Source organism: Eleutherodactylus coqui, chromosome 6 (genome assembly GCF_035609145.1).
Source record: "Eleutherodactylus coqui strain aEleCoq1 chromosome 6, aEleCoq1.hap1, whole genome shotgun sequence".
NCBI lineage: Eukaryota > Metazoa > Chordata > Amphibia > Anura > Eleutherodactylidae > Eleutherodactylus > Eleutherodactylus coqui.
In genome coordinates this window covers 56,448,522-56,471,618 of record NC_089842.1, presented here as the reverse complement: position 1 = coordinate 56,471,618, position 23,097 = coordinate 56,448,522, and the positions used below count along the sequence as shown (strand labels likewise).

Sequence of the window (23,097 nt, the reverse complement as noted above, 5' to 3'; positions counted from 1 at the left end):
ACTATTACTTCTGGGGGGCACTGCTACTATTGGGGCACCTTTTGGAGGCACTATTACTTCTGGGGGGCACTGCTACTATTGGGGCACCTTCTGGAGGCACTATTACTTCTGGGGGGCACTGCTACTATTGGGGCACCTTCTGGAGGCACTATTACTTCTGGGGGGCACTGCTACTATTGGGGCACCTTCTGGAGGCACTATTACGTCTGGGGGGCACAATAACTAATTGCAGCCACTACATGGAGCCCGGTATTTTGTGACACGGGTGGCACCCTGCGCACGAGTGCCCCCTACAGACGGGAGGGCGGGGTAATTAATGGCAGCAGTAAACATCTGCAGGTCTGAGAGCTCCTCTTGATAATATGCCCTCCGCACAAAACCACCAGCGCTCCTCGCTGCACTTCCGTTCACCAGTCACGTGTGAGGAAGGGGAGGCGGCCGAGCAGCCCGCGGCTTTCACTCTGTACGTCCGCCTGTAGAGGGCGCTGCAGTGACAGGTGTGTATGAGCCCCGCGCATAATATAATATAGGGGGAGGCTGTGGAGGGCGCTGCGGGGACGGAGGTGTACTGGGTGCGGTCTGCTGGGGTAGTGCCGGTGTCTGCGGTCATATGGAGTAATGGTGGTGCTAAAGTGGGACTACAACTACCAGCATGCCCTGTCGGTCAGATGGCAGCTGGGTGCAGTACATACGTTACACATGTATCCGGCAGAGCAGCAGCTTCTCCTGAGGCTCGTTTACACGTAACGATTGTCGCTCAGCGAACAATAGTGCGCAGTAACCGTTAGGTCTGAACGCCATCGTACTCTCCGCCTGTCGCTCAGAATCAGCATAAAAATCACAGCAGTTCGATTGTTCTGATGATCCGCCTGTCTAAACACGCCGCGCCAACAGCCAGCGGCGATGTCACCCGCTTGTGGAAAAGGAACATAAGTACAACAGTCGCTGCGGCGAGCGCAATTTTTAGCCAGCGATAAACAGTATTTTCCATGCTGTGAAATATGCGCTATTTGTATTGTGCGTCTTTCTCCACTTCCGGGATCTTTTTTTTAATGCGGTTCCCATAGCAAACCACACCAACAATGTATCACACTCGCATCAAAAGCCTCGTCATGTGACTACGAGGCACTATTAACCCTTTCATTGAAAGTAAGGAGTTATTCGTGAAGTAACATCGCGCAAAAATGTGGCATACAGCAGTTTGTGTAAAGGCGCATTCGCACGGGCGTACTTTCAGTGCATTGCAGTAAATTGGTGTATTCACACGTCCGTGTTTTATGCGAATAAAGCAGATGGCGGCGCGTCTTATTCTGGTCCATATTCATGCAACAAAAAGCCCATGAAAGTCTATGAAGCGACAAAAATCTGCAGTAAATCCAGACGCTACCGGGCCGCGCACTGCGATTTTTCGCATGTTGCTAGACAGTATATAAAAAGGGGGCGTCCTTTGGGCCTCATTGAGGTTTTTTTGCACATGTGAAAATTACACTGAATTTAAATGCGACAAATACAAAAAACACATAAAATAGTAAATACTGCGTGAATGGACCCTAAGGCCTCTTTCACACGGGCGACAGCGATAACGCCGCTACATAATCGCAGCTTTGTACCCGCGATTTTCTAGCAACTGCAATGCATTTTCTTGTTGAAAAATCGTGCAGCACATCGCCGCTCACCGCGATTTTAGCGCGAGAAGATTAAGCCCTACCCAGAAACAAAGCCAAGACAAAAAAAAGGAATACATACCAAGCAGGCTCGGTCCGGGTCCTCCTGCTGCTCTCCGGAGCTCCGCCGGGCGTCTGCAGTCCTCATTCACCCACAGAAGATCATAAATCCCGCCTCCAGGAAGCGACGGCTGTGATTGGTTCATCCAGCACTGCATTGATTTGCTGAGCAGAGGTCAAAGAACCAATCAACAGCCAGTGCGTTGTGGAGGCGGGATTTATGAACTGGCTGTTGATTGGTTCTTCAGTTGCTGCTCAGCCAATCAATGCAGCGCTGGATGAACCAATCACAGCCATCACTTCCTGGAGGCGGGATTTATGAATCCCGTAACCAGGTAGTGATCTTCTGTAGGTGAAGGAGGACTGCAGGACGCCCGGTGGAGCTCCAGAGAGCAGCGGGAGGACCCAGACCGAGCCTGCTAGGTAAGTATTCCACCCCTTTTTTTTGGAGTGCGGGTAGGGCTTAGTTTTGGGGTAGGGTGTATTTTCTAATGATGATATCACACGAAAATTGATAATAATTTTTTTTTTTTTTTTGAGCTTTGCGATGCGACAAACAAAATCTCCACAGGGAAACATGGGCTACAAAAAAATCTAAAATCGCGTCAATATAGCGTTTGTCACGATTTTTTTTCCTCGCAGCGTGCAGGAGCCCATTGGAAAGCAGGGCCTCACATACATGCGTTTTCTCGTGCTTTTGTTGCCCATTTGAACGCGGCTTAAGGCCTCGGCACGCTATGTGATTTACATGCTGCGCATGTGTTAGTGTGAATAAGCTCTGAGGCTACATTTACACAAGCACGAATCTCGCAGTGCAAGATGCACAAAATTTGCGCAAATATGAACTACATACTTTTGAATGGAGTCATGCATATAAGCCCCGATGACCCCGGCTGGTCCAGCCCCGATGACCCCGGCTGGTCCAGCCCCGATGACCCCGGCTGGTCCAGCCCCGATGACCCCGGCTGGTCCAGCCCCGATGACATTTGTGTAAATAAGCCCTTAGGCTGGTTTCACATGGGCGAACACGATATCGGGCAGAGTAACACGACCTGATTTCGTGCTCGTCAATGCGCATTTTACCCGCGGATGCCTCTGTGAAGTTCCGTTCCTCTCGTGAGTCTCTCCTACTATAGAGTATTAAAAGTGTTTCCCATTGACCTCACAGCTGTGGCAGAGGATCGCTTTCAATGGGAGACCTTGCGGTGCTGCTGACGGCCCCCTTGAAAACAATGGACGCTGTGTTGCGAGATCAAATAGAAAATGCCACGATGCATCGCATCGCTCATGTGTATGACCCCATACGAAAGAATGGGGTTCGCATTTGTGCATCTCAAAGCGTACAAATCTTGTTCGATTTTAGCGCCCATCTGAAGTCGGCCTAAATGTCATTTTTTCTTTAACACTAAACACATGAAATTTTGCATACATGCAGGGAACAAAACTTTAAAGAAAACCTATCTGGTCCTCGGAGGAGCATCAATCAAGGTTATGGACTCGCTGAGTCCCGGCCATGATGTGACTCGCCTGCCTCCCCATATACTAACTGTCCACCTGCAAACCTGTCACTCAGTCCATTGACTGAGCTCCTTCGCTTCATTACATTCTCGCTGAACACCGCCGGGCGGACAGAGAGGGAACAGGAAGGCAGGCGAGTATGAAAGTCACATCCCTGGACTCGGAGCCCCTAACCTAAGGGTCCTCTTACACGGGCTAATTGGCAGGTGCTTCAGCGCCCGGCAGTCATCCCACCGATTATCGCTCCTGTATAATGATCACTCGGTGAAGCAGGACAGGGATCATGTCCGGCCGCCTGCCTCCATTCAGAATAAACAGGCAGCCGTTCATAGATCAGCAACTGCCTGTTTATATAGGCTGATTGTCATTTGATTTGTAGTCCTGTATGAATTAAACGATCAGCGAACAAATTATCATTCGTTATTCATTCGCAGGCAGCATTTGCGCTGGACATGTATCGCTCAGCTTCACATGGTCCAATAATAATCTGTGTAAGATCTGCTGTCCGCAGACGAGTTGTCATTGCGAGATTTGCGGCGCAGACCTCGCATGACACGCTCTCCATAGACTTACCTGTGGAAAGCGCAGCACCGTCGTCCACGAGCGGACAATCATAGCGATTCTCCGCTCGCGGGATTTAAATCACGGCATGCTGCGATTCTCCGCGGTGAGCCTAACTATTAGATAGGATCATCCCGGAGACCTGTCAGTGCTCCCCCTCGTCCCCTGCAGGGGAATATTGCTTGGTCGTGGACAGGGGGGCCTAAAAGGGCCCTTAGTTGTGCTCATAAGGCCTGACAGGTTCCCTTTAATACAGGCTCTCGCTTCCAGTGAAGGGTGTGTTGTAACTGTCATAACCGTCTGTTTCTCTCTCTTCATTGTGATTGCAAACGGAAAGAGAAATCTGATGCCCTTATCTCCTCGCTCCCCGCGCTCCGACTGGTTGGCTTTACAGAACAGTTGGGTAATCGTGTGACTGCTGGGAAGTTCGGAGCTCCGGCTGCCTGGAAGAGATTCTTTCTCTGCTTCATTCTTTCATAAAGTTCTCTGCTGTAATAATTAACTTTCGGATCCTTGAACTGTCATCCTCACAGGTCCACAGACTTTCTGCATGTTTTCTCCTCGCGCCGGTCTTTTGCGCACACCAGGCTTTGTATGAGGATCCTTTATGAACTCTCCAGACGAGGTAAGAGGCATAGATAGCAAGAGGTGGCTGGCACAGGGTTTCACTGCAAGCCTCAAGTCCTCCACAGTGGGTCATGTTTTCAGGACTCCCTCAGCATTACACAAGTGATAGAATTGTTGAGAGGTATTCTCTCTATAGGATATCCTCAGCAGGACCTGTTGGGGGGGGGGGGGGGGGCTTGAAGATTGGGGATGAGAAGCACTGGGATATAGGACAGACTTCGTATTGGAAATAACAAGTCACATTAGCTGAAGCCGTTGTCCTGACACTACTGGATGATACATTTCTGCAAATCACAAATTATATTCTATATCATCCAGGCACAATAAATGGGTTCTGTAGGTATAAGGTAAGTACTTGCATAGTGGACTGCTGAATGCGCCCTGAAATTCTGCAGCAATATACAGTATAATGTAAGTGAATGAGGTTTTAACAAACCCTGTTCGCTCACAGAGGAAGAAATCAGCAGTGGAAATAGTCATGCTGGGGATCTTCAGTGGATTTCATTCACTGCAATGCAGTAAGTTACATCCACAATCTCCCAGGGATCTTTGTAAATACTTTTCTTTTCATGTGTTCCTTACTATACAATAGTATATATGTGGTATCTGATATGTATCACCTGCTTCTTATGGGCCTGTGATATCTCTTTAAATGCACCCTCGATGTGATACAATGCACTCATTTGTTTCTTCCTTCTTCAATAAACAGAGGTTTGCATAAAACAAAATTCACCACCAAAATATGCAATGAACTCTGGTGCAACTTCCTCAATGCCTGTTCACACCTTTTAAAGGGAACATTCCACTTTTGGGTGAAGCCTGTCTTATATATTAGTGTATTAGGAAACTACACATATAGCAATTTCCTAACATCTCTCATATTACTTGCATTGTGTTGTGCTGCATTGATTGGCTGAGCCATGGCGCTCGAAAACCAATCAGAGCCAGCGCTTCCTGGAGGCGGGATTTATGAACCCCCTGACCAGAAAGCGGTGGCTAAAGACTACAAACAAGTGTGCCAGAGCTTCGTGAGAAGTGCGGAGCAGCGGACATCGCCAGTTAGGTAATGTATTGTTTTTTTGTTTTGTTTTTTAACCCCGTAGTGATGGCCCCATTGCCTTTTTACGCCTTAGCTAAGTGGGCTTTAATCCTAAAAGACGTAAAAACATGCATCCTCTTTGGATTAAAGCCCTCTTGGCTGAGGACATGACAGCTCCATGCTGTCGGTGCCCGCAGGTAGCTGACAGCCTGGAGCTGTCATCCCGGGCTGCGGGGAGCTCCCCCGGCAATGCGAGTAATTGCTTTGTTTGGCTGTGTAGAATAAAGACTTCTAACGCCAAATTGATGATTTTTTTTTCTTCCAGTCACCAAGTGCCCATCACGATGCAGTTGAGAGTCCTGTATTGCTTCCTCCTGGTTGGCACTGTTGCAGTCTTCTGTAAAGAAAACAAAGGCCATATATCCGTTGTACTCCTTGGGGCTACCGGGGACTTGGCCAAGAAATACCTGTGGCAAGGACTGTTCCATTTATACCTGAATGAGGTCAGTAGTGGCCATAGCTTCAGCTTCCATGGAGCTGCTCTGACCGTACCAGAAAAGGCAGAAACCTTACTGTTCGATGCACTGAAGTCTCTGAGTTGCCCTGCAGATGTTCACGCAGATAGGTGCGCCCTTATTAAAGACCAGTTTTTAAAACTGACCCGCTACAGACAGCTGAAGACTGCTGAAAATTATACAGCGTTGCACCAGGACATATTGGCTTCACTGGCAGAAGAGGGACTTCACGAGGCCGGCAGGTTATTCTATCTGTCAGTTCCGCCTTTTGCGTATGCTGATATTGCACGAAACATCAACGGCAGCTGCAGGCCGCCTCCTGGAGCGTGGCTGCGTGTGGTGCTGGAGAAGCCTTTTGGTCATGACTACGAGTCTGCAGAGAAGCTGGCCAATGCTATGCAGACGTTCTTCAGAGAAGACGAGATTTACAGAGTTGACCATTACCTAGGAAAGCAGGTGAGAGGTGGTAAGCTGGTGAATCGGTGCGCGCCATAATATTTCTTATCACATGTTGCACTGTAGATCTATCTGTAAGCAGACCGAGGCTATTATATGGCAGTCTGGGGTTTATTGACTTCTGCTGGAAACAGATGGCTGTAAATGTGTAAAGCAAAGGATACTGATTAGAGATGAGTGAGTATACTCGCTAAGGCACATTACTCGAGCGAGTAGTGCCTTAGCCGAGTATCTCCCCGCTCGTCTCTAAAGATTCGGGGGCCGGCGCGGGTGACAGGTGAGTTGCGGCGGGGAGCGGGGGGGGGGGGGGGGGAGGGAGAGAGAGAGAGATCTCCCCTCCGTACCTCCCCGCTGGCCCCCGAATCTTTAGAGACGAGCGGGGAGATACTCGGCTAAGGCACTACTCGCTTGAGTAATGTGCGTTAGCTAGTTTACTCGCTCATCTCTAACACTGATATATTCTGCAGCCCTACATGTGTATTACTAGACCTTTCCTGCATATCCAGCGATTGCTACAATACAAGTTCCCTGACCTATTTCTCTTGCTTCACCAATCCTATCTGCTGGAGCTCCTCTACCTGAAGTTGTGTTCACCTGCTGTATGTCAACAAGTAGGCACCGGTGATATGAACTAAGATCAACGTCCTCGGTGGCAAACGCACTTTATGGGAAGCTGAGTAACAGTATAACCACAGTGCCAGATATGTCTGAATGTGGGGTAAAAGTCTTAGTACTTGGCTGGATTCACATACAGCATTTTTTGTGATTATTTTTTAATTTTTTGTTTGCATTTTTTTGGAGGGGGTCAGAAATAGCTTTAAATACTTTAGTGCCTCATATAGCGCATTACATACAAACTGTTTTTGTTTTGTGCTTTTTTTTGTTCATAACGCAGCATGACCTTGGTATAGCATTTTTTTCTAGTCTTTTCTCATAGGAATACCAGGAAAAAAACAGGTTTTAAAGGTTTAAAAAAAGCCCCCCAAAACACTTGTTAAAAACTTTATTAAAAATGCTTGAAACACTGTTTGTTTGTTTTTCTAAATGACAGAATAGTTTACTTATTTAAATACGGCAGTCTATGATGGCGGACAACAATCGAACTTCCATTTGAACGTGTTGGCATATAAACGGCTCCATGATGGAACGGTGGTCCTCTCCAGCGCTGCCATGAAAGTTCATTTTCTGTTCATTTGATGTAAACCGAACAATGCTGTTACGGATCAGTACTCATTGTGTACACGGTCTAAATCAATGTATTCCCTATGATAAGGTTTTTTTTTGTATGTATTGCAGACTGTTGAGCAGATTCTTCCTTTCCGACGTCGGCACCATAGACACCTAGATCCAATATGGAACAGACACCATGTGGAGAGAGTGGAGATAGTAATGAAGGAAACGGTTGATGCAAAAGGTATTTGGAAGCTCTGTGTTATTTGTCACGCATTCAATCTTTGTTTTTGAAAACCACTTCTAGAAGTTCAAGTTCCAGAGGTTATTGACGTGATAAACATCTGGATAGGTGAAGTCACTCCTGAAAACATTGGCCCTAGTCTTCTATAAGTCTTTTGCTATGACCTTCTTTCAGGATTACCTGTTGTACTCTTGGAGTGATCGTAGCGGGGCGGCCACTTCTAGGGAGCGTCAGAATTACAGAATGTAGACCAGGCAGCATCAGATGAGTTTTTAAATAGTTTTCAAACCTTTATTCCTCCATTAAAAGAAGACCAGCGACATTTCGGCCACTACTGTGGCCTTTTTCAAGCATGGGACCAATCAGGGGCAGCTCTCAGCTGAATGAGAGCTGCCCCTGATTGGTCCCTGCGCTGAGCCAATCAGAGGCAGCACTCACTCACCCATTCATGAATTCATGCTGCCACAGCTGTGGCAGAGGAGAATGATTTGTCTACTATATGTTCTCAATGGGGTCGGCGCTGCTGCCGCCGGCCCCATTGAGCGCATATAGAGAAGAGAACAGGAATCGCAGATCGCAGATAGGTGCGATCTGCGATATCTGATCTATAATTTATCGGACAAGCGCATAAAAAGCGCTCATGTGTCTGATACCATTGCAAAGCAATGGTTTTATAAAATCGCCGGACGCATGCGCATGCGCAAATCGCGTGAAAAAGCGCACGTCTGACCGAGGCCTAAAATAGCATCAGTTCTTCTAGGTACACTTGCACACAGAATTTGAAGGAAATCTCCAGGGTGGTTCAAAACATCTTGGGGAACTAACCTCACATCTTCTTATGGATGTAGTCTTGCTCAAATCCTTCTGTCTCTTCAGGTAATCCCAGACAGACTTGATGATGTTGATCAGGGCTCTGTGGGGCCGTATCAATTCTTACAGGACTCCTTGTTCTTCTTTACGCTGAAGGTAGTTCTTAATGACATTGGCTTTATGTTTGGGTCGTTGTTCTGCTGCCTCCTTGGTGGTATTCCCTGATGATTAAATATCTGTCTGTATTTCTTACCATTGAGTACACTATTAATCCTGACCAAATCCCCAACTCCATTTGCTAAACTCCAGCCCCAAACATGAAAGGAACCCCCACCATGTTTCACTGTTGCCTGCAGACACTCATTATTGTACTGCTCTTCAGCAAACAAACTGCCTTCTACTACAGACAAATATTTCAGATTTTGACTCCTCAGTCCAGAGCCCCTGCTGCCATTTTTCTGCACCCCGGTATCTATATTGTTGTGCTTAGTCGAGGCTCTTGGATCTGGTTTCTATGTCGAAGTTATGTCTTTTTGGTCACAGTTCTTCTATGAAAACCATTTCTTGCCAAACTTCTCTGAAGGTGTACCTATCTTCAAAGGGAAGTAAGCATGATGTGTCTTTTATCTTCTACACTAAGCTTCCTTGGCCAGCCACTGCATCTACAGTCCTCTGTATTCCCCATTTCTTGGTGCTTCTTCAAAAGAGTTTGTACAACACATCTTGAAACCCCAGTATAGTTTGAAATCTTTCCCTTGCAGAGACCTTCGTGATGCAGTGTAACTACCTTGTGTCTTGTTACTGTGCTCAGTCTTGTCATGGTGAATGATCTGTGACTTGAAACTGCTACAAAGGTGAGGTTGTGGAAGACAGAGTTTAGCTTCTCCTCCTCACCCAGTTTTAAGCCGCCTACACAGCTGTTTCAGTTAATGACTGTGTTTCAACTTACATATGCACATGATGATCATTATCACCTGCTTGGTATAACTGGGTAATCATACACCTGACTATAATCCTATCCTGACTTTGTGCAAGTGTACTGAGAAGAATTGATGCTATTTTGAAGGCAAATAGTGGTCACACCAAAATATTGATTGATTTAGATTTCTTTTTTGTTCATTCATTGTATTTATTGACAAAAAAGAAACTATTAACACTAGTATTTTTTAAAGAACTCCCCTTTTGCAGCATTTTCCACACCTGCCTAAAACTTTGATTTGTCAGTAACCAGGCTTTGCCTGCCTTTTACCTAATGGGCATGGCACCTGTGAAACCCACATTCCTATGTCCTGAAAGGGGTTTTCTGGATATATTCTATTGATGATCTGTCCGTAGGATTGGTCATCAATAATTGCTTGGCAGGGTTCCACTGCTTAGGATCCCCACTGACAAGCAGATCCAGTGACCCTCTGTGTCAATGCAGCGGAGTCGGACGTCCACATTGGTGCTCAGAGACTGAAGTGTAATAGATCAGTTTAGTTAGCTTATCGAAGTCACAATTATTATAGACAAATACAACCAGATTTTTCTTGTAATTAGTTTACAAATCCAAATAATTCCAAAGGGTTCACTTTCTTTTTTCTTGCAACTGTACACCATAATTAACCCCTTCCCGCTCCAGGATGTACATTTACGTCCTGGAGCGTTGGGGTATGTATGAAGAGAGGTTGCGAGGCGACCTCTCTTCACACAGCACGGGCGTCAGCTGTTTATTACAGCTGACACCCGCGGGCAATAGCTGCGATCGGCCGTTTGCGGCTATTAACCCTTTAAATGCCGCTGTCAGTTCTGACAGCGGCATTTAAATCCCCCGAATGATGTTTGGGGGTCCCACACGGCCGCCCGTGGTGAGATCAGGGGGGCCGTGCAGGTGTCATGGCAGCCGGGGGCCTTCTGAAAGGCTGGCCCCAGGGCTGCCTTGAGAGACTACCTATCAAGCCATCCACGTGGGGTGGCTTGATAGGCTGCCTGTCAAATTGCAGTATGATGTAACGCTGTAGCATTACGTCATACTGCAGGAGCGATCAAAGCATCGCATATTGTAGTCCCCTAGGGGGGACCTGAATGTAAAGTTAAAAAAAAGATCAATAAAGTTTTTTTAGTTGTGTAAAAAAAAAAAAAAAAAGTTTAAATCACCCCCCTTTTGCCATATCTATAATTAATAAAATCTAAATAATAAAATAAAAATACATATTGGGTATCGCCATGTCCGTAAAGGTCCGATCTATCAAAGTAGCACATTATTTTCCCCGCACGGTGAACTTTGTCCGAAAAAAAATAAATAAAAATAACACCAGAAATGCACTTTTTCAGTCACTCTGTCTCCCAGAAAAAACACAATGAAAAGCGATCAAAAAGTATGTATTCTGATTGGTACTAACGGAAACTACAGGACATTTAGCAAAAAATGAGCCATCGCTGAACTACGTCGACGGAAAAATAAAGTTATTACGCGCACAAGGTGATGGCAGAAAATAATTGAAAAAAAAATTAAATGTCTTTGAAAAAAAAGAGTAGTATAGTAAAAAAAAAAAACTATACAACTTTGGTATCGTAGTAATTGTGCCGACCCATAGAATAAACTTTTCATGTCGTTTTTGTTGCAGTTTGTGCGCCGTAGAAACACACTGAAAGATGGCGGAATGTCGTTTTTTTTTTTTCCTTTTACTTCACTTAGAATTTTTTTTAAAAGTTTTTCAGTACATTATATGGTACTTTAAATAGCACCATGGAAAACTACAACTCGTTCCGCAAAAAACAAGCCCTCATACAGCGACGTCGATGGATAAGTAAAGGAGTTCCGATTTTTTTTTTTTTTTTAAAGGGGGGAGGAAAAAAACGAAAATGGGGGAAAAAAAAGGGGCCGTGTCATGAAGGGGTTAAATAATATCCCATAGGGTTGAATAGGGGCTGCATTTAACTTTCTTGTATACACGCCCAGACTCCTTGAATGGAGGAGCTGCAGGGTAACTGTGTGAGAGTACGTACCTTAGACGTGGGCACATTTGGGGTTCCAGCGCATAAGAGAACATCTCACCCGTTGTTCCCTTGTAAGCCCTGTGGTCTGTATAGAGAGGCTGACTTTTGTTGAAGTGGAAAATAGCTTTCCAGCTGATCCTTGCATCTGCTAAGCCATTGGATTATAATACAGAATCCTTTAGGTTGAGGGATGTTTCCAAGCTGTCCTATTATTCCTGCAGTGCCATGAATTGCTAATACTTGGCGATATTTACATGCTCTCTGTACTGTACAGGCCGCACCAGCTTTTACGAAGAATATGGTGTTATACGTGACGTCATCCAGAACCATTTGACAGAAATCTTGACCTATGTTGCCATGGAAGTTCCACGTAACCTCAGTGACTCCAATGATGTCCTAAGAGCGAAGCTAGAATTACTGGGTTCTCTTCAGCCTCCAGAACACAACAGCGCTGTCATCGGTCAGTATCAGAACTACCTGCCGCAGGTGAGGGAGGAGATGGAGAAAAACGAAAATTACTTCACCAACACTCAGACATTTGCTGGTGAGTTGCTATTATAAAACACCTCAATAGTTCAGTAAAGGGATCTTATGAAGTATATAAAATATAAAGGGAACCTGTCATCCCTTTAGAGAGATCCCTCTATTGAAGTGCGTGCATAACAGGTGTCTCAGCAGGTGCCGTTGCACCAGGTGAACAGCGCCACAAATTACTGTTCAAGTCATTTCAAAAGCAAGAGCCATATGTTAATTATTGTATCTCCCAGCCTCATTGGACCGTGTAGTGATGGCTTAATCCTGGCCATACCCCTTTTGGCATGGCCGTGACTGCTAGATGCCTCGCAGTAGTTGCCACATGGCGCATGCTTTTCGACCCGCTCAGCATGAATACCATCTTATAGATGCCCGGTAACAGATTTTTAGAACCAAACATAGTGATTTCACTTCCTTTAGTGATGGGAATGTTCCAGTTATATAGCAGCACGTCTATGCTAAGATTTACATTATCTGTAGCTTTCCTTGTCATCATACATAGAGAGCACTGCGCAGTCTCTGCCCCAACCCAGAACTGATTTGTTTGATCGTTGCACTAAGGGAAGCTATTTGAAAGCTACAGCTGGTTGGATTCCGTGGGGGAGCCAGCAGTGGATCCGACCATGCCTGCAGCCGAGGACCATGCTTACCTGTCCGGGTCTTCACTGCGGATGTGTGTGGAAGCGCCGACACATGCACAGTAGTGATTTTTTTTAAGTCTCCTGTTTTCCAGCGGAATCCGTGGGCCCGTCTGCAATTGAATTGCGGATCAGACGGCTTCCATTGACTTTAATGAAAGCCGTCCGTTCAGGAACCGCAGCAAAATGGAGCATGTTGCGATTTGTTTTCCGGACCAAAAAGTCCGCAAAACAAATCTGCATGCTGTAATTCAGCTGAAGAAACCCATGTCTCCCTATTGGTGGCTTGATCGTCCGCGCGGGTGCTCCACGCGGATTCTGCAATTCAAATTTGCCCTTGGACATTGGGCCGATGGTGGTAAACCAGCATGTGTAAACCTCAAATTTGCACTAAGCCACTAGGGAATAATATACTAAGCGCCTGTAGGGGTTATTCCAGGATCCGGAGTTATTCCCTATCTCACTGCTGAGACCCCATCAATCCCAAGAACAGACGTTCTGTCTACTCATCGTTGTCATTGCGGGCATACTCTATTCGTTTTAATGACCCCCTCAGTGACTGACAGAGGGCGACACCCTTCTTGAGGTAGGTGCAGGTCTCAGCGGATAAGGGCTAACTTGTGACCCTCATGGAGTATGTCCAGCGTTAAGAAACTTTCAGTCTTTATTAAACAATCCAGACTGACATAGAGAAATGGAGAGCGTGCGCCGTCTTACATGTTTCAGGCATATGATCATAGACATCAGGGCGCATGTGAGTAACACTTCTATCGCTATAGGCAGCCAATGGGGTGCTTGAAACAAAAACACATGACACAGAGGCAAAATATAATAAGAGAACAGAATAAAAAGAACTAATCGGGCAATAAAAGCTCAAGTTGACGGTTTATGGGTTTGTACAATATGCATCCAAAATGCCTCCCTATCAAGACGTTTTCCACCCCATAATCGGTGGTTAACTCTCTATCCCCCCATCAATCAGAGCATATTTGTTTGATTTGTCACATTTAGTTTTTTTTTCTCCAAGAAAAGGAGTGAAATAACGAGGAGTCGCTCTTCTAATCACTCCTCTACACCCTTTAACCCTGCAGATGCCGCAGTCATTCCTGGCCATGGCATCTAAACTTTTTTTTACGGGAAAAAAAAAAATTAAAAATTGCTATTTCCCTCACACAAGGCTTCAAATATTAAAAAAAAGAACAAAAAACCCTACACATAATTGCTATCACCATAACAGCCCGTACTATAGAATATCACATTATTTATCCGGCATGGTAAATGCCATTAAAAAAAAGAAAAGGAAAAATGCCAAAATAGCGGATTCTGGTGATCTTGCTTCAGTACAACCGGAACAAAAAATAATCAAAAAGTCGTATATCGCTCAAAATTGTTTCAATAAAAACTAAAGTTGTCCACAAAAAACAGGCCCTCGTCCATGGAAAAATAACAATGCTGTGTTCCTGGCGTGGGGCGTCATCGTCCTAATGACTTGGATAAAGGTAACATAATATTTATGGTGAATGCTGTAAAATTCCAAAAAGCAATAGTGAAATAAACTTCCTTTTTTTCCCATTCCCCGCCAACAAAAATGGAATGAAAGTTATTCAATACGTTATATGGAACCAGAATTAGTTCTTATAAAAACTAGAACTCGTCCTGCAAAATGACGAAAAAATTAGGGTTCTGATCGCTAGCTTATAATTAGTTATGTTATTAAGGGGTTAACAATGCACTTAAGGCAACAAGTTCTGTGCCAAATATAATATCTACAATAAAAAGGGGACATTTTCGGGAGGGTTTTTCCAAATTCTATGTGACTGTTGGGTTGAATAGTTGTATTTTAAATGAAACAGTGCTGCGGTGTCTGTAACTCTACCTTGTGCTGTTCTGTTACTCCTCTGGGAAATGTATACATAAATTTACTACTGGGCATTATTAACCCCTTCCCGCTCCAGGGCGTAAGTTTACATCCTGGCAGCAGAGTACTTCCCGCACCAGGGCGTAAACTTACGTCCTGGGGATAGCGCAAGATCACATATGATCTCACGCTATCCCGCAGCGGGAGCCGGCTGTCAGTCTCAGGCGGCGTCCTGCTGCAACAGCGGGGGTGCATTGGAGATGCGACCCCCCGCTGTTAACCCCTTCCCTGCCGCGATCTATGTAGATCGCGGCATGGGAAGGGTTCACGGAGGGAACATGAAAAAGGGAAATGGTAGCATCCAGTTGACAATTTATTAAGCCGTTTCTAGAAGGAATAACAGAGGAAAGGCGCAACACACCGTTTTAGGCAAAGAAATTTTAGAATTTCATAAGGAATGCAAGTATTTACTAAAATCAGCTTGTCTGAAGAGCTGTTATTTTTCAGAAATCTACTATACTGGTACATGAATCTGAGTATATAACTCTTGATTTCCATTTTGAAGGTGTCCTTATTTATATTGACAATGCTCGATGGGAAGGAGTGCCCTTTCTGCTGGTATCTGGAAAAGACCTGGATGAGAGGACATCTTATGTCAGAGTGGTCTTTAAGGACAATACTTTTTGTGTCCTTCAAGAATCCAAAGAAGAAACTGTAAAAAGTTCATGCCAACCCAAACAGATCATTTTCCACATTGGAAACGGGGCTCTAAACTCTCCAGCTATTCTACTAACACGGAATCTTTTTAAGGCGAGCTTTCCTTTGAGCCAATGGAAGGAAGCATCAGAATTTCCAAACATCTCATATTTCGGCCAGCCTATCTCCGATTATTATGTGTGGCGTCCAAGTCAAGAAAGAGATGCGTATGATGTGCTGATATCAAATATCTACCGTGGAAGAAAGGGATCCTTCGTCACAACAAAGAACCTACTTGCTTCTTGGAAGTTCTGGACTCGACTTCTGGAGAATCTGGACGAGACACCTAGGATCTACCCAGGAGGAGCAGAAACCGGGACGATGCTAGACTTTCTAATAGAACAGAGAGCACTACGTTATGTTACAGATGAGCCTCTAGAAGTTATAAGTATGGGCCAAAAAATGAACGCATTTGCTTCTACCCAGTCCATCTTCCTAGGCAATACCATGGTGTCTAACTGGGCAGAGCCACTCATACAAAAACTAGCGCAAGACATACAGGCAACAGCTGAGGAGGCTGTGAAGAGTAGAGGGGTTTTCCACTTGGCCCTCTCTGGAGGCTCCAGTCCTGTTGCTTTGTTTCAACAGTTATCTAGGCATCATTATGGTTTCCCCTGGAAGCATACTCATTTGTGGATGGTTGATGAGAGATGTGTGCCATTCACAGACACAGACTCTAATTTTGGTAGCCTTGAGCGGCATCTCCTACGGCATGTGAGAGTCCCTTATGTGAATATACACCCTATGCCGATACACAAGAACCAGAGACTCTGTGCAGAGGCGGACAATGGCACGGAGGAGTACGCACAAGAAATATCTGCTCTTGTGAGCAATTCAAGCTTTGACATGGTACTGTTGGGCTTGGGTAATGATGGGCACACAGCCTCCATCTTCCCTGGTTCCCAGGATGGCATCACTGGAGATAAGCTTGTCGTATTTTCAGAAAGCCCACTAAAGCCTATAAACAGGATGAGCTTTAGCCTCCCACTCATCAATAAAGCCCAGAAAGTAGCTGTTCTTGTATTGGGTAAAGGGAAGCATGATATTATAACGCTTATCAGTAGAGCAGAGAGCAAGCCCAAGAAATGGCCAATCTTTGGCGTGAAACCCACTTCTGGCCAGTTGGTCTGGTACATTGATTATGATGCCATGTTCAGATAAAATGCCTCGATGTTCTCATCCCCAAGTGCCTTATATCTGGTCCCACTCATACTTTGCAGCGAGAGAGTTTACTTTCTGGTACTGTATCTTATCACAGGTTACTACCAACTTAAACAGGTTACTCCCAACTGTATCGCAGTTGGGAGTAACCTGTTTTTGAATCTCCATTCACACACAACATTAGTGAACACTGAAGGGTTTTAAAGCGTATTTGATAACTTAACCTATCCCTGGAACTAATGTGACTTTTTTTCCCCAATGGCTAATGGAAACTTCGCTATGGTTTTAAGCGACCCTACGGCTCTAAACCAACCATGATGGCCGCACCGCTTCTCTGACTACTCGATACACGCTATTGATTGGTAGTGCAAGACACTATATGTGGCTTTAAATGGCCAGAGCTGCTCACTGGCCAATCAGAGCAGTGTGTACCAATGTACAGTGTGAATCGGGTAGTTAGACAAGCGGTGTGACCATCTTGGTTTGTTCAAGAATGGAGGGTCGCTTGAAGTATGCAGTGTAGTACGTGCAGTTTTAATAGTTGTTCCAGAGATTTGCAGATGCAGTTTTAATACTGTGTCGTGTACAAAGCAGACCTTATGGGAGCGAGTTACATCCTATAACCCCCTTACACACTTATTTTGTGTAGCATGTACTCCAAATAGTTAAAGGGAACCTGTACATGTATCTTTTCCTACGAAACCGTGTATTAGTCTTTGATTAGCTTGTTCCTTTCAGGAGCTCCATGATAAATGCCGGAGGAAAAAAAAACAAACGCAGCATTATTTTTTTGTAAAATAATGGAACCCATTTATAGTCAATGAGTTCCGTCAGGCACCACTGGGTTCTGTCATTTTGACAAATCTGGCGGACATTTCCTCTTCGTTCTTCTGTTCAGTAATGGAATAGAAGAATGGAAATGTGAACAGAGCCTTGAAGCAATCCTCCAGGCCTGGACAAGCAAAGATGGCCGCACCAGCTTCTCTGTACACGTAATTAGTCTGACGCTACACCTGCATTGATTAACCAGCGGCCAGTGGGCAGTGTCTTCGACTACCAATGAATACTACTGCACAGTGCACATCTGGTAGTCAGAGAAGCGGTGCCTGCAGGCCCGGATGGTCGCTTTAATCCTCTCCCCTCCTCCTGCCTGAAGACACAATGTTCAATGTGAAAGGTTCCCTTTAACTTGTTTTTTTGTGACGAGTTGTATTTTTTTTAAATGGTACTATTTAATGCACCATAGTCTATTCAAGTTTTTAAAAAATTTTGCATTTTTTTCCCCCCATTTTACGTCACTTAAAAGTGCAATTTTTCAGGGGTTTTTGCTTGTGAAGTTATAACACTGATAGCTTTATTCTATGGGTCCGTACCGTTTTGACGATACTATGTTTCTAGATTTATTTTTTGTTTGTTTAGTTTTACGACTTTACCATAAGTTTTTGGCATGGCAAAAGTATTGTTCAGTGGGGGTCCCGCTGCTAAGAGCCCTGCTGATCGCTAGAATGAGAGGACTGCAGTGCTCATTCAAGTGCTGTGCCGCCTCACGTTATCTTCACTCGTTTTCGACTTCTTCCTGCTGCTGAAGACGGCTCACATAGAGGTATATAGAAAGTCCTATACGCATGCCATCTTCGGCTGCTGGGGGCAGCTAAAAATAAGTGAGGATAGCCGAGGGAGCACAGCATTTGGGTGACCGCTGCAGTCCTCTCATTCTAGCGATTAGCAGGGATTTCAGTAGTGGGAATTTAAAAATCTTTTTTATAGAAAAAAAATGCTTTTTGTCGTCCCATTCTCCATAACTATTCTATTTTTCTGTCAATAGAGGTTTGTTACTGGTTTTTTTTTTTTTTTTTTTTTTAGCCCCAGTAGGGGACTTGAAGTTGAAATCGTTTGATTCTACAATATACTGCAATACTTCAGTGTAGTAGTATATATTATATTTTTAACATTCACATATTAAAGGAGTATTCCAGGAGTTTGGTAACTTCTTCTATTGTTGACTGGCGGTTCATTAATAGATGATCTGCGGGGACCCACCACTCGGCCCCCTCTAATCACCTGATTACTACTGCTGCTGCTGTCGCTATGATCAGTGGAGGAAGCAGAAAGCGCTGACCATAGTGCATCGGTCCAGGTTGGTAGTTCAGCACAGCTCTCATTGAATTCAATTAGATCTGCGATACTAACTCGGGCCATGTGCTATGGTCAACACTTTTAGCTTCCTCTGCTGAGCATAGTGACAACAGCACCAGGAATCAGCTGATCGGCAGGGACCCAAGTAGTAGGTGCCCACCAATCGCCTATTGATAACCCGTTGATCAATCAATAGAAAAAGTTAATAAAGTTTTGGAATACCCCTGCCTGTGGCAGGTCTTTATATGGTTATCTACATGGCAACCATAGGCAACTTGTGATGACATTACTGGGGACCGATGATGAGTCGGAGGGTTCCTTTCCAGCTGACAGCTTGCATTCCGCTGTCAGAATCTTCAGTGCCTGTAAGCTGTCAGGCAGCCGCTACTGGAGCTGGCAGGTGTCAGCTATCTCAAACTGCTGGTACACACTGGGTTTGCAGGGAACTGTGCTCCCGGGCCTGTTTCATACCTATCCTGCACCTCCGTGACATACATGTACATCTGAGAGGCAGGAAGGTGTTAAGTTCAGAAGCAAGTAGGATTTGGGGGGATTTTGTAAATGTCTTCACTTGGCTGTACATATTTATACTTTTTTATATTGATGTAACATTTCCTTGATATTTTTATGTTTTTAGTAAAAAGTTTTTAGGAAATTTTTACCTTCACCTACAGAATTCTTGAGCACAGTAATTTTGCAAATCGACTCAAACTGAAAAATAATTTCACTACCTGAATGTGACCTACATTTTTTCAGTTTTCACTATAGATTCTATACACAGTTTGTTACCTCTTTGTAAAAATTTTAGTAGAAAACATTAAAAAATCGTCCATTGACATAAATGGCTTCTCATATGTACAGGAATACATTCTCCAAGGACGTCTAAAGATCTTCAAGTAAAAACCCAAATGGTGTCCCATGCTAGCAGATGGTGACGTCACAAGTTTTCCAAAACTGTAGCTCCATTCTTGTTGGACTATCTCAGGCTTTGATTTACAATGGTACGATTATTTCGCAAAAGCGGTACCACGGATGCCTGTAGCAGCCAATTATATTTGAGCTCTTCTTTTTAAACTGTCCTTTTTAAATTAAAGAAACCTTCTGATTGGTTGTTCTAGGCAGCTGCTCCCGAGTTCCTTTGAGCCAGTTTTAATAACTCTCCACCACTGTTCTTCAGCTGGTTAATGACATGTTGACTCTTCTGTAGGAGTGTGTTCACACTTTGAGATCAAATGTGCATTTTTTTGCTGCTATTTTTCAAGAATCTTAGCCAAATCCATGACTTGAACGTGATGTGTGGACACGCCGTTTGGACATGGATACTTGTTTCTGCAGCATTTTCATCACAGACTTTTGCTTTATGTTGTTCTTATAATTAGGAAATGTTTTCCTCTCATTCGTTACACAAAAAAAGCTGAAAAAAGTGGCAAAAATCCAAAGCATAATCCCCATGCGTATAGTTCATTGTTTGCTGGGACGGATCATTTGTAACGTGTGAATATTTTTTTTACCTGAATAAACTAGAGAACTTTTTTCCGAGATGAAGATGTGAATTTGCTTTTCTTGAGTTAAAAGGAATATTATTGTAGCATTTCACAGCCCTTCTGAAGGGATAGAACTGTATGCCACTTGAAGCTAGTGCACTGAGCTCCCGCCCCCTCTCCGCCCCTCGCCACTGTTTGCTATGGGAGGGGGCAGGAGCTCAGTGCACTGCTCCCGTTGCATCCCATCTCCTCCGTTTGCAGAGAGGAGCAGCGTATATCGGCCGGGCCTGAAAACCTGACCGATATATGCCCGTCTAAATAAGCTCTTTGGGAGTATTTTTCATTACAGACCTAGCATATTATACATACATACAGATGTGTTTGGAAATTTGTGAACCCTTAAGAATTTTCCATATTTGATCTAAAACTACATCAGATTTTCCCAGATAGCTTGTTGCTCCAACCAAGCTGTTGATCCAGGTTTAGTTAAAATCAACTGTTGAACTTGGCTTAACCCCTTAGTGTTCAAGCCTGTTTGCACCTTAATGACCAGACCAAATTTTGGAAATCTGACGTGTCACTTTAACAAAGAATAACTCCGTAAAGGTTTTGCATATCCAAGTGATTCTGACTAGAGATGAGCGAACGTACTCGGATAAGCACTACTCGTCCGAGTAATGTGCCTTATCCGAGTACCGCTGTACTCGTGCAGAAAGATTCGGGGCGCTCCGCTGCTGACAGGTGAGTCGCAGCGGGGAGCGGGGCAGAGCGGCCGGGAGAGAAGGAGAGAAAGATCTCCCCTCCGTTCCTCCCCGCTCTCCCCTGCAGCTCCCCGCTCCGCAGCGCGTCCCGAATCTTTCTGCACGAGTACAGCGGTACTCGGATAAGGCACATTACTCGGACGAGTAGTGCCTATCCGAGTACGTTCGCTCATCTCTAATTCTGACATTGTTTTTTTGCCACATGTTATACTTCATTTAGGTGGTACAAATAGACCGTTAGAACTTGTATATATTTATTAAAAGTGCCAAAATTGGGAAATGTTGAAAAAATTGTAATTTTTTTCACATTTTCAATTGCAATATCTCAAATATGTGCAAATATACTGTACAAATTTTGATAAGATCTATATTTCCATCAGTTTGCTTTATTCTGGACGCACATTTGAAAAACTTTTATTTTTTTTTAACCATTTAGGAGACGTACAAATTTAACGTTGATTATTAACATTTTGAGGAACCTTGTGTTTCCTACACCAAGCCAAGATTGCAAAGGCTTATAGGTATCAGAATGATGGATACCCCCACAAATGAGCCCATTTTAAAAACTGCACCCCTTAATATATTTACTGAGGGGTGTCATGAGTATTTTGACCCCACAGTTTCTTTTCAGTAGTTAATGCAATTTAGAGGAGAAAAAATAAAATTTCATATTTTTTGAAAATATAAACATATTTATTTATTAGACGTATTTTTTTTCTAAAGTGCACAGAAAAATGGGGATTTGCACCCCGAAATGGATAGCCCTGTTTGTCCTGTGTTCAGGAACATACCCATTGTGGCCCTAATATTATGTCTGTATGCACAACGAGGCCCAAAATGAAAGGAGCAGCCAGTGGTTTTCAGAACAGACATTTAGCTTGTAGGTGTTTCAGGCCCCATTGCACACTTGTAGAGCTCTTGAGCAGCCAAAACAACAGAGAACCCCCACAAAGGACCCCATTTTGAAAACTTGACCCCTTAACAAATTCATCTAGGGGTGTACTGTATTTTTTGACCCCATGGTTTTTGAATGAATTTAAGCAAAGCAGAAGGAAAAAATTATGATTTTCTTTTTTTTGGCAATTGTGTAATTTTAAAAACCGTTTTATTTATACAGCACACATAGGAATGAAGACTTTCACCCCAAAATGGATACCCCTGTTTGTCCTGTGTACAGAAACATACCCATTGTGGCCCTAATATTATGTCCGTATGCACAATGGGGCACAAACCGAAAGGAGCTAAAAAACTTCAACTGTCTTTTAAATTTTTCGTGATCGCTATTATCCGTTGGTTAACGGCGATCACGTGATCGGTGACCGCTCATTGCAGCCCACGGCTACTGCTCGAGGCTCTTCCCAAGCTTCTGCGCTTGGGTCTGCCATTTTGGCGATGGATGCGTGTGCCGAAGATCCCATCGGGGGACAACACCATGGCCTTAGGTAAGTAATTTCACCTCCCCTCTTGGATCTGATCCGTGACGAGAGGTGAAGCTTTAACCCCTAATGGTACATGATGTACAGCGTTTGTATGGAGGGGGATCGGGTCGATATTTTTTCTTACACCTGACACCCTCCCACTGATTGCAACTGTTAACCCCTTTTTGCCATATTTGTAATAAATAAGCCCTAGCTAAACTACAGAAAAAAAAGACTGCAATACTCACCTAGCCGGCAGCGTCTGGGTCCCTTGCACTGGTCACCGGCGCAGCAGCAGGCTGCAGTGTAATCCTCAGCATTGACATAGCGCTCCATCTCTGGTGACAGGGCTTTGAAAACCTCACCTCCAGTAAGCGAGTGCTGTGATTGGACTACGAACGCCTTGGCTCAGCCAATCAGAGCTGGCGCTCGATCATTCACAGCCATTCAGTAAATGACATCACTGAATGGCTGTGATTGGTTCACCGAGCGCCGACGAGGTATTCAAAGCCCCGTCATCAAGAAGAGACTGCTGTGTCAACGCTGAGGATTACACTGCAGCTTGCCGAAGCGACGGAGGCCAGTGTGAGGGACCCAGATGCCGCGGGCCAAGTAAGTATAAGATACTCCTGAAAATGAGATACTGTGCCTTTTTTGGGGCAAAAATTAATATCTGACAGTGTGTTATTTTTGGAAATACACGGTAGC

The 23,097-nt window shown here is 44.5% G+C and overlaps 1 protein-coding gene across 2 annotated transcripts; it reads left to right on the top strand.

Moving 5' to 3' along the window:
• Nucleotides 1-435: 435 nt before the first annotated feature.
• Nucleotides 436-20,265, top strand: H6PD (hexose-6-phosphate dehydrogenase/glucose 1-dehydrogenase). Of its 2 annotated transcripts, none has more exons than XM_066606858.1 (6): nucleotides 436-497; nucleotides 4,337-4,428; nucleotides 5,795-6,440; nucleotides 7,737-7,854; nucleotides 11,918-12,187; nucleotides 15,239-20,265. In XM_066606858.1, exons 3-6 carry the CDS (start codon nucleotides 5,814-5,816, stop codon nucleotides 16,588-16,590), a joined length of 2,367 nt encoding a protein of 788 aa, XP_066462955.1. In that variant the 5' UTR covers nucleotides 436-497; nucleotides 4,337-4,428; nucleotides 5,795-5,813; the 3' UTR covers nucleotides 16,591-20,265. The 2 variants fall into 2 exon arrangements, with proteins under 2 accessions (XP_066462955.1, XP_066462956.1); XM_066606859.1 differs by lacking the exon at nucleotides 436-497 and adding an exon at nucleotides 4,171-4,206.
• The last annotated feature ends 2,832 nt before the right edge of the window (nucleotides 20,266-23,097 follow it).